Below are 12,671 nucleotides of genomic sequence, written 5' to 3' on the forward strand. Positions count from 1 at the left end.
TATTCAAGACATGAAAAAAAAATCTGTGACTGCACCATGTGAGTCTCTTTTGTGAATGAGCGATGCTCTCAAAAGAACTCATTATCTTAACATTTTGGAAAGTACCGGTATGCTGTGTCCAAAATGTAGAGTCTGCCAGTCTTTTCAGAACCCTACTGACCCATAAAATAGACTTGTCTAGTTCTTACACAAACCTTTACATGTACATGTATCTCATCGCTACTTGAGTCAGTGGCTGCAAAAATCAGAAATATCGCTTAGCTAAAACTTTGGCTGTTGATTAAACTTTGCCAGCTAGAACCTTGAAAGCATCAATGTATTAACCAGTGTCAATAGCCTCCAGAATTGCATTCCTAAATATCCATAAAGGTTTGATTAAATACTGTAGAGCACATGTATGTGTCACATCTAAAAATTGAAAAAAAAAAAAGAGCCATTCATAATTTTACACAAACGGTGTGATTCACTTCCAGACAATAATAATTTTCATCAGAGGACCTGTGGTTTTCCTGTACATAGCTGTTTTGTCAATTACTGATCCCACGCTGCTGTTTTTTTTATGCGGTCGTTATAAATATTTCAAACCAAAAATGCCAGGGTAGGCTTTTGAATGCCATTATTGGTTCAGTGCATTCAGCACTATCAAGACATGGTGTGGGCTTCAAATGAAAAATCAGTCATGCGTAATGCATACCATACTTGTGAACTGGTGCATGCGTAAGGCAGAGTGTTTCCAAGAAGGAAGTGCTGGTGCCCAAACATGTAAGGTACTTTATCACACAATGCCCTATTTAGAAAAATAGCAATCTTTTTTTACTCTCACTGATAATGGAATCTGTGTATCTATGTAGACAGCATTGTAGCATCCTTGAAGAAAATATCTCTTTTTGTAACATGTCTTCAGGTCCAAAAAATACCCCCATACATGTATCTTGAACCAAGTGTACTTTATCCCAATAATTTTTATCACCAACTTTTTGTAAGTGCCCTTTTCTCCCCATACATGTTCTGTAACGGCCCCCTTTCCATGTGCTTTTTTTATGCAAGAACTTCAGAAATCATCCAGCTATAGAGTGCCATTTATTGTCTGATACAGTCCTTTTTGAAATATGAATAGCAACACCATTAAAAATAGGGTTGAGTCAATGTGAGTAATTTTCTATTCGAATATTCGACCTTCAATTTGATCAAATGTCCAAATATTCGGTCGTACCGACTGGCTGATTGTTGATCAACAAAACATATACAAAATCAGTTACAATAACGCACACAATTGAACATTATTATCAATATAATCGCTTCTCACATCTAAGAGTATCTCCACTCATGATTCAGCAAGATTTAAGAGATAAACAATTCCTTTCAAATTGTTTCATGAATAATTTACTTCTTAAATCATTGAAAGATTTCTGTCACTTTTCATTTAAATCTGCTTGAAACAAGCCTCTATAGTGCAATTTTTCTCATTTAAAACAAATGAAAATGTTCCCTTTCTTTTCATGAATTTTGCATGTGAATGTTCAAATTCGGAAAATGATACTCGAATATTCGATAATCGATCGAATATTCGGTTATTCGGATATTCAGCAAAGGCTCAATTAAAAGACGGTGCTGAGGGTGACAAAAACCATTGTCAACCTTTTCAGCATGAATTTACTCCCCCTTCCCAACATCAAAATGGCCTTGCTACATCACTGGTATACATATGGATCACACTGCGCGTGCAAGTACATGAACAGTGGTAAACTGTCCTGCCCAAGAACACAAGCCATGGTTCAAGCCACAATAATTCTGACCACATTTTGACCGATAGGCTTTAAAAGAACACAGAGGTTTGAAATTCTCTCTCTCACCCTTCCTCTTTTGCTTTCAGCCTCTGGGACGGCCAGCTCAGACACGACTTTCGCCTTGCCTAAGTAGTCCACTCCTTTGATATTCTGGACCTTGGCGGCAGGAGGACGGAAAATGTGCTCATCTGGGACAGCAAACGGTCTCGCCAGGTTCCCTTGCTGCCAATGCAAAAAGTGACCCCAGAAGTATGAATTCCCAGCATTTGGAATACAGAGGTCAATTCCAGATGCTCACAGGCAAACTGTCACATACCGGTAGACAAATCCAGAGATGTCTCACTGGAGATTGTCATGGCTCCCTTTTATGGCAGAAAGCATCGTGTTAGGTATTGTACAGAGTGGCTGTCACTGAACAGCGGCTCTGTACAACAGTTTTTGCAGTACTTACAGCCATTGGAGGGGGCCACCACAAATGGGCATCAGCTCAGTTAACGGATTTGCCTATAATTACATGAAGCATTTATATGATATTTTCTGTATGAAAATCAGTCTTATATGTCAACTTCACTCTCTCTGTTACAAGCACACAGCTTCATAAACGTAAAGGACGTAATATGAGTCTTTATTTGGAACCGAGTACAGCACAAGCCCCTCTGGGATATTTGGTTGCACTTTTACACACATTTCAGTCATTCTACTCTTCATAAAGTTCAAAAACTTGAAGAGAAAACAAGCTTTGGCATTAACGGAAAAGACACTGAGCACTATGACCAAATGAACCGTGGAACAAATTTCAATTTTTTCCGTGTTCCAGACTCTTCTTTAAAGCATTCTAAAGTTCCTCTCTTTGAACTTAATGTGCCACACCAGATTCTAGAAAAAATATATTAATAAATATACAGGTTGGTTAAAGGAGGAGAATATTTTTCTAGTTTTATGCATTGTCGGCAAAAACAATATTTTCAGGTTCAAAGCCTATGAAAGCAGCAGTAACCATGGCTACATTTTATCTGTAGAACTCACTTGTTTGTTTGGCTCTGTTTGTTTCCAGGATGGCATACACTTCCTCAAGACAGTTGGGTGATACTGTCTGTCACCTACTCTTTGAATTTCCCTCCTCCAAAGAGGAAATAGTCCCCTCCCCCAAAAATACAACTACTGTACATGAACCAGGGTTTGAGAGTCTTTTTGTGGTTTGCACAGTAGCTTTAATTTCTCTCTATATAGAACATCCTTTGCACCCACATACAATTTACTTATAAAAACAATTCACTGCTTCGCTTCTCCAATTTCATCTGCAGTTCCAACATCTAAAACTGCCTCTGTTGTATATCATATCCATGTCAACTTCCCACATACTTTGTTTTTGAAACCACAAGATCAACACCAATTTTCAAACCTTTCCTAACCTTTCCTGTTCAGTGACCAAGCATAACTCTTTACTGAGAACTGTGAACGGTTATAGCGCGTTGACTCCAGCCAACTCAGACCTAGAAATTTACGGTCTTCCCCTGGACTTGGCCTAAAACCTGAGTCAGATCACCCTGACCGCAGGGTGGTCTTTACAGAAATGAGGAAGTTGATGCATCCGTGCTAGTATGATTGGTTTGACAACTGTCATACAGGTAGTGTTCACTTGCGGGTCATTCTATAAATTTGAATGTCAAAAAGTGTGACTTTTTTGTGTCTATAGTACAACCTACCAGTGTAATTTGACATGGAAATATCACTGGAATTGACTTCAGACTGTTTTTATTTGTTCGGCAAGTAGTTTCCATTACTACTGTAGAATAAATCACTCCTGGAAGCATGGTATGCATGATTGCAGCTCTTCACCATGTTCACAGGCAGAAGGAACATCAAACACCTGTACTTGTCATGTGTTGGCACCTCTTCACAGACACACAACATTTTGGCCAATATCAATACACATGAAACACAGGTAACATCTTGTCTTCTGTTGAGATGAGGACATTTTCATAATGTAATAGTTGCATTTCCTAAGTAATGGATAAATGCTTCTACTTAACACTCACAGTGAATTGTAAAATGAACAGGATCACCTGTTGAAACAATGAATGAAGGCAGAATGTGAAAACTTTGTACTGCATTTGTACTTCAGACAAACACTAAATCAATAATAAGAAAACTTAAAAAAATGATTTATGTTGGTGTTGTATGAAAAAATGAGTTTTTTAATATTTTGCAATGGAACAAATAATTTCATGAGATGACAGATTGAGCATTCTGTTTCATGTGGTAAAAATGCTCAATCTATCACCTCACGAAAGGATTTTTTGTTATTATTATAAATGTTATAACTGGTCAGGGTTCTCCCCAGGAATTTTCAAAACTGTGGGGGATTTCCATTGTGGTTTACCAACATTTTGCGAAGCCATGGCATGGGGTTGGGGGCCCGCCCCCAAATTTTTGGGACTTTGGATGCTCTCAGCTGCATTTTAGAGCATTTCCTGGGCTTTTCAAATACCTTTTCTCAGGAAAAACATACGAAATTCAATATTTTTTTTGAATTTTGGATATCAATATTTCCAGTTTTCCTTTTCTTTTTGTTCTATGATGCGGTATCGGCGGCTTTCCTTCCTTCGCCGGCGCCTTCCGTGCATGTGCTGCAGGTGGCTGCTTCGTCTGCCTCTGGATTTCCCTCAGCGTGAACTGCTGATGTTATTGGCTTAAGAAAAGAGCCTATCTTTGTTTGAGTTTCTGCCATTGTGCATGGGACAAAATGCGAGAAATATCATCCCTGTCAAAGATGCCATTTATACTGTTACACATTAACATTTAAAGGCACATACATTCAATGAAATGAATCTAAGTAAACGTGAATTGTATAACGTGCAAAGGAAAAAGAACTGGCAAATATGCAGAGATGCATGAACGTGAAATATTCTTTGACTTATGCAGTAACATGAATGTGCAGATACCAGGTGCATATACACCATACGGTGTAGAATCTACAGGTACACTCCCCTCACCAGCATATCCCCTGGTGGGAGGGTTTTCAAATGCAGATACCGTGTAGTTCAACAGAACTGAATTGCATGGCCTATACACATACATTGTACAGTTTCAACCTGTACACAAACCGGTGGCCCTCCACATGAAGAGTTCTCGCTAGAGAGTATAAAATCATATTGACTCCACAGGATTGAGGGTTAGGGCTAGCTACATGTAGGCTAGTGGGATGTGGTTCATTTTATGCACACACACACGTCTTCTCTTGTTTCTGCACAGAGCGGAAAGGTGAAACCTCCCACCTACGCCCACAATTATAATTTTAGACTCTTCAGACCAATGGCCCTTACCAGCCACACCTACTACTACATTCGATGGCTGGCATCAAAGCTAAGCCATTAGCTATTTTCCCCACTGTTGTTTGACTGAATATGGACAAGAGGCAATGTTTTCAGCAGAATAAACAGACTTTCACCTCCATCTGTAATCACATTTCATTTCACATTCCACACTCCATTGTGTAACAGTCACATTAACTTTGAAAAATGGCTGACTACTGAGGTTATGGTAATGTGTTCTCAGTACCTCCATGACTGTACCAACATATACTTCCAACCTGCTTTATGCTAGGGGCAAGATTGGACAAAAACAAAATAATTGCGAGAGATTCGGAGGGAACAAAAGCAGCGTAGGGTCTAAGATGTACCCGGTACATTCGTGTTTGCCTAAAGGTACCCCTGAAAATACATGTACCAATTTACTGTGTTCTATATCAACTTTCATAAATAAAAACACCTTCATCCCAAACTCAGGATTTTCCAGATTTTAAAACACGTATGTCAAACCTTGTTCATTTCATTACTATTCCGATACTGTCACGGTCATATGCTCCACTGGAAAAACTTAGTACTTTCAGTTTTGCCCCTACGGCTCATGATTTCGCACGGCATAAATATATTTACTACTGGTAAGTATTTATTACAGAATCTATGATTTGCTCTGAAAAAATTGTAAAAATCACTGGCCTAGCAAGGTTCATCACACCAATAGGACCCTACATGTACATGTAGGTATTTCAAACCCAGCTATTCGGCCCAGTACAGCCATCTATGATACATGTACAGGTGGACAGGTACATGTACATTTACATGGGTACACTAATCACAGTACCAGGTACAGTACATGTATTTCCTACGTCGTCGTATGTGTTATGGTTGTTGACCTTGTATCAACTTCCCCCGGTCACCATGCACTTCATCCACAACCAACATGTCCTTCCTGGCAACACGTAACTTCCAACAGTTTGAACAGGGAGTCAAGTTCTGTTTTTAGGGGAAAGGTTCCATACTGGTTCATCAGGAGGACAGATATGACTGGTTAATGTGCAAAGTGGTATGAGAACATTGGCATACACACAAACCAACAGGTAAAAACCACGCATTGGAATTCTCTTCTTCTACAAGTCACCAAAGGAATTTCATAAACCACAAACTCAAGCAAATAATGTGTCGTGTATTTTCACTGTCAGTGAAACAAACATCAAACATTCAACAAATTAGCACAAATTGGTGCAACTGAACGCTGATTATTAGCATGTATTGTTCGAGAAATAACAGAAAAACCAACAAAATTTAAATAAGGCATACACTGTACAGGTAACTGCAACAATCTCATTATGGATGAAACTAAAACCCATACCACTGGAAAACAAGCCCAGCTTTGAAAGCAACTGTGCACAGACCATGGGCTGGCTTACGTGTCTAAGAAAAATAAAAGTCCATCAAAAGATTTACAGTCAATGATCTTTACGTTAGACCTGTCCTTGAAATGTGACAATAAACTGACCCATCACAAAAGATGAATTACGAGTCACTGGGCTGTAGTTTGAGCTGATATCATCCAGGAAATACAAGGAAATGGTCTACATGTACCTGAGCCACCAATCTACATGTAGAGGGTGATTTGGTCAGTCTAGCATTGCCAATTAGAAGAACTAAAAATGTGGTATTCCTAGCAGGTTGACAGCACTTTTGATTACCTGTATGAATGAGTAATGAACTGTGACCGAATGACTTTGACTTTATACAGCAGCTCACCAACAATGGGCAGAACGTCAAGAAAATAAGATGAAGAGGGCTCGGTCACATAGAAAGATTCATTTGTATTGGTTGGAACCATGTGGTACATGTATTTCAAGTAAATTGCGACAAGATTGATGTCTTATGGATCCATTTGCATTATTTATGAATGTCCCAGGTACATTATAAATGTGAAATTATCACACTCATCCGTAGGGTATAAGGACCATATTACAACATATGATCACAACTGGTAATTGTCTTCACTACACAAGAGAGTAAAACAGAAGATGGAAATTATCTACACATGCCAGGTAAATCTCTAGTTATCAACAAAAATATTTCTGATTATATATATTCAATATATCAAAATTGAAAAACCTACTTTAAAATTCTTATTTTCACACAAAACAGTTCTTAAAAAAGTTACAATGACAAGTTACCCTACTTGGCACAAATATTTTAAGATTTGTAAATATAAAAAAGGTTCCCCAAATATACATGTACATGTATGTGCCAGTTTAACTTGAATTCATGTACAAAGTGTATCATTCATTGTTGGAAAAGTAAACATTACGTCTGCATGTTTACATATCCCTTCAGTCCTCATTCTGTGCCTACCTTGACTGCTGCCAGAGCGGTGTCAATGACGTTGTGCTTGTTCTCTGTTTTGCATCTCGACGCCTCTGTCATCAGTTCCACGGCCCACTGGGTCTCTTTCAGGGCAGCGTAGGTGAGGGCTAGGTTGTGAAGTATCTGTCAGCACCAACAATCAGGATAGCTTCATTTCTTCCAGAATGTTTCAGTTTAACAAAAACAGAGGTGCCAGAAGCAAGGGTGGATCCAGACTCGAATTGTCACAGAGAGTCAAACTTTTTAGGAGGGCCAAAAAACTGGGGTTTTTTTATGTAACCTTTATGGCCTTTCTTAGGGGCGATGCTTCAAATTAGGGCTTCTCCCGTGATTTTACAAGGAAGGGAATTCGAATAGACCCCCAAAATACCTGTCGCTCATGTTTTAAAAAGTAGCATTGGGTTCCGGGGGAGGGGGGGGACAAGGCATGGCCCCAATTTCACCTCTCCTTCCCCCATCTGCCAGCGGGCACCCACACCACATTAAAGATGTTTTTTTTATCTAAAAGGGAAACAACTTTTCCTTCTCTCTTTTTTGTTTTTTTTTATTTTTAAAAGATGGAAATTATTGTCACAAATATGTCCCACTCCCATGTTAGGGCTTGTTTGCATTTGGGGTACCCTGTCCTTTTTGTAAATACCAGCTGTCACCACCACTCCTTCCTCTTTTTTTTTTTTAGAAATGTTGGATCTTCTAATCCAGAATTTCTTCGATTTGGAATTGTTTTATCTTTCTTCTGCTGATGTATAATAGTAATTCATTACTATTATACAGCAGCAGAAGCAGAATTTTGGAAGAAGAATGCCATATCAAACTGACACATTTCTAGAGTCAAAACACCAGCATATATGTGTATTTAAAAAGAAGTACCTGTTAATTTGTGTGGAAGTTTGACAAAGAAAGAGGCTCAAATGCACTGCACCTGAGGGGAACAGATTTAAATTGTAGGGTCAACTTGTGGATGTTTATTATGACAATCAAAAACTGTGATGGTCTTCCCTGTTTTTGGTCTTACAAGTTTCGCTTGTGGTATTGTGAATACATGTACATGGATACATACATGTGCAGTAAAATCTCGATAAGTCGAAGCTCAGGGGAATGGACGAAAAGTTCGAATTATCCGACGGTCGAGTTATCGAAAGTTACTCGCTTCAGTGTACATGCAACCTTACTGGCTTACGGCAGTTGGCCTGCAAGCTGAGTCGAACACGATGTGGATTTTTGGCGATCCCTACTGCCCAAGTTTTCCTCAAACATCATCATCTGTGTCTACGTCTTGAGAATTCATTCATTTGCTTTGATCGGGCTGTTACCGCATAACGCAGCGCGGGCAAGTCGGTCAGGGTTTCCGTGCTGGGTCACGTGATACATGTACAAAGCGCTTGAGGATGGATCATTCATGCCTGATTTAGGCCCTGTCCGAAACGGGCTTCCAGAGCTACGGCTAGGTCTATTGTTTACGCATCACAGCCTTATTTTACGGTTGCGGTTGAGGCACACCCAGTGCTTGTCAACGTGACAATGGCAGTCCGCGTGAACATGCTCGTTTCATCTAAGAAAAGTTGTACGCGTGACAGTAATGACTCATAATGAAGGCAAGCGTTCTTTCATCAATTTTTATTCATCATTCTTCAGTGTTTTTTTTCAACTGGCCTGCCAAAACTTCGAGATAAGCGGCTTTAGTGGTATTGACATTTCGAGTTACAGATAAATTGTACATAAAGGCCTATTCTTTTGTAGGGAAAACAGAAAGACGTCGAGATAAACGGAGTTTTGACTTAACAGGCTTCGACTGATCGAAATTTTATTGTACATGTTACGCCCCAGTTGGGACTTATGCTATAGTTGGGGCGTAATATATAAAACAAGTTAGCTAGCTAATTAGTGTGTGTGACCTGAGTAGGCTATCAACCCCCTGGGCCTATCAACTACATTTTTCCTACAAGTTTACCTCACACTCATGTAACTTGTACTGTAGCCCTAGCTGTTTGTAATCAATGAACTTGTTGCCTCGTAAGCAGGTACGGGCCTTCTCTAGGCTCTGCAAGGCTGCGTCGTAATTCTGCTGTTGGTAGTACGTCTGGGCCAGCTGGAAATGGGCAATTCCCATGTGCTGGTCCTTCTCAATGGATTTCTTGAAAGTCTGTATCAAACAAGGATCAATGCATAGGTCAGAAAAATTACAAAACAAATCTGCTTAAAATAAAAGCATTTTTTTATATAACATCTTTTATTCACAATTTTGGAAAGAACTCCATATCAGGACACTACATTAGACCTCGTGCACATAGTCTATTTACTGCATTTGGGAATTTTTTCATCTTCCAAAAATTGCAAGATCATACTGTATGTTTCATTAAATTGATTCCTACAATGCATTGCAGGGTACATGTAAGTCTTTTTCTTTTCATAATTTGTGGCTCTGGAGGGTATTTTTCAGAGAAAAAGTCGAAAATTACAGTCTTACACATGCAGGTCTGACTTCCATCTCATGAATAATGGGTACAGAACCTGACAAAGATTTGTCCTGGTAAAATTTCCTAAGTATTCAAAAAATACTCACTAGTCTACATGAATGCACATTCATTTGCTATGCCAGTACGACAGCAAAGGCAAAAAGTGAACCAGCCAAATATCCATTGCCTAAACAGCTGCAAAGTTTGCATATGAGTTGGAGAGTGTGTCATTTATTTCATGGGAAGTCACTTGTATTTCAAAGTAATACACCTAACAATAAAGTGTGCTACATGTAAAGCACATAATTATGTCTGCACGATAACCACACGCACCAAGGATTTTTTCACAATCCCAGCATGGATCATAGATGCGTGGAGCTCATATGCTCCAACTTTGTCACTGTCCCAACTGGTCATGGACACTAATTCAATTAGTGTCATTTTCTGTTGCTCTAATTAGTAATTGGAGCAATTGAAAATGAAACGTGTAATTAAACGCAATTAAATTTTAGGTAGGCCTAAATGGCCTATGTCAACTAGTTGACACAACATATATACCGGAACAGCCCAAGTTACTGACCTGCGTAGCATTGTGAGTCTTGCCTACAAGCAACTGAATGTGGCCGATGTTGAACAGTATCTTGGCTGGGGGCTCCTGGATCGACTGCAGGTTTTCCAGCGCTCTGACCCGCTCTCCCCGGTCGAACAGCTGCGCCGCCTCGTGCCAGATCACAATCGTGTCCTTGTGTGTCTGCTTCTCAGCCATTCTGTCCAGAAAATGACAAGCATCGAATTTAGGTTCGGGCTTTTCTTTAATTAAACGACAACACCCGTATCGTCTGGAGCGTTATCGGTTAAACTGCCGGCGTTGTAAACAACTCATCCCAAGAGTGGCAAAATCCGTGAATCATGTTTCCGCGTCCCTGACACAAGGAACGCGGAAGTATCCTCACTCGTACTCTACTCCCCGATCAATGATGCACAGGTGGGGTGTTCACGCGTCCACTGTGTGTGACCCGCTTCTGAGTTAACTTGGCCTCTGCTCCTTGCTCCGTGACTTGGCTAAGGCTAGATGCTGTATGCGTTATTGGCAGTCGCAGCCAAGTCAAGTATCAATGACGTCACAAGCACGACTCAAGTACACGTCCATGACGTGCATGACGCCACTGATTATGTGGAAATGTTTACAATTAAAATGACTTTACGAGGGTAGGTTGCTCATGACCGGTGACTTCGCGAACCCTGCTTTGACTTTGGTGTTTTAACAACACGACCAACGGCCACGATGATACATACATAATCAAGTTGGGTTGAGGGTATTATAACTTAATATCGTGCCTTGTGCAGGCAAAAATGTTGGAGTCGCGGGGGCATCGGAACTTGTTTGAGGTACCAAGAGTTATTATGTTCAAAATATTTCGGGGGAGGGCCGGGTAAAAACACGGATTCGGAGCCAACGATTTTGAAGCTATTCTACAGCCGGGTGTTGTGTCTGGTCGGTAGTTCTACGTCCCCTTTAATTTTGTCTTTCACTGCTAGCCGTTAAGTTGAAAGAAAAGTAAATCCCGGGATCGGTCGGGCTGCGAGGATGATGATGCTGACGGGATCAATCGTCGCGACCAGGCAATTAGCATGCCCTACGTGGCCTTCAACTAGATTGAAAGTCCCGGAAAAAACTTATTGTGTCATATTGTAGGGAATTTCACCATTCTTGTGAAATGGTGAAATTCAAATTATTTGAAACATGATGATAACGGCTAGAGGAAAATATTTTCTGCACGAGGGGTGTTGTTACGTTGATGTACCTTTGGCAATTTTATACCCACTGAGCTTCAGGGACCGTACAGAAGAAGATTAGAAAGATCAAAAGGTAGGCTTAACACTTATAGGCTAATCAAAGTTTCAAATAAGTCCGGAGGTTAAAGTCTAAAAGAGAAAAATGTAGGCGGAAGAGTAATGGAAAATGAACTATATCGTCCGTAATCCTCGAGAATGATGTTAAAAAGTCCTTTAGTCAAGCCAGCCGTCTCTGTTGCAAGTCGGCCCCCAACTCGTTAGCGAGTTGAGTAACTATATGCTACGTGTACAGGTGATGACGGAAGGGTGATACCGTCCAGACTTGCAATCACTCAACATCCATCGCATGAAGCATGAAGCTGTAACGTATCTGGGGATGTGAGTGTACATGTACATGTATACTGGGATGTATTGCAGAAATTCATAGAGTTTAGTATATGAGTAATATATTTTGATTTGTAAAAGATAATTGTCATTTAATCAAAGGTAAGTTCAATATGTGTAGGTGTTTATATATGACGTGCATATTTCTTACAGGTAGCGGCGTCATACAGTAGCCAACTCAAAATCTATCAGATGAAACGGAACATCACAGTCACGGTTTCCAGATGATGCACTTTTGTCCTGCAGCTTTATGTCTTCAATGCATGAGAACTGTTTCTTAGGTTGAGGCCCGGTTTGGGTTATGAGTACGAGTGTTTTAAAAAAGTGCACCCTTTTCAAATATCATACATAAAATTTTCCATGTCTCCACAACTGAGAGCGCTTTTGTGGTAACCAGGGAAGACTGTTTCTGTGTTTTTCTAGATTTACACTGACCCCCCCAATTTACCAAATTTATTAATTATTTTATGAATGAGCACGTTCTGAACTATATGAGAAGAGGATAGGTCATATTATGGGGTAAGACAGTTCATTCGACGTCTTATTTGCCCAACTACTTT

General features: G+C 39.9%; 1 protein-coding gene across 5 annotated transcripts in view; it reads right to left on the minus strand.

The window, feature by feature from the left end:
* The window catches only part of LOC110989599 (uncharacterized), a 25,893-nt gene extending 14,885 nt beyond the window's left edge, over window positions 1–11,008 (minus strand). For 3 of the 5 annotated variants that reach the window (XM_022254106.2, XM_022254107.2, XM_022254108.2), the window contains exons 1-4: window positions 10,511–11,007; window positions 9,426–9,617; window positions 7,463–7,597; window positions 1,854–2,009 (exon numbers count right to left, since the gene is read on the minus strand). In XM_022254106.2, coding sequence (XP_022109798.2) covers window positions 1,854–2,009; window positions 7,463–7,597; window positions 9,426–9,617; window positions 10,511–10,696 — 669 coding nt within the window. In that variant the 5' untranslated portion in view covers window positions 10,697–11,007. Of the gene's footprint in view, window positions 1–1,853; window positions 2,010–7,462; window positions 7,598–9,425; window positions 9,618–10,510 lie in introns of all 5 variants that reach the window. The other 2 variants (XM_022254105.2, XM_022254104.2) reach the window with 1 other exon arrangement.
* Between the last annotated feature and the right edge of the window lie 1,663 nt (window positions 11,009–12,671).

Source organism: Acanthaster planci, linkage group LG11 (assembly GCF_054643075.1).
Source record: "Acanthaster planci isolate LZ-2023a linkage group LG11, COTS_SCS, whole genome shotgun sequence".
Taxonomy (NCBI): domain Eukaryota; kingdom Metazoa; phylum Echinodermata; class Asteroidea; order Valvatida; family Acanthasteridae; genus Acanthaster; species Acanthaster planci.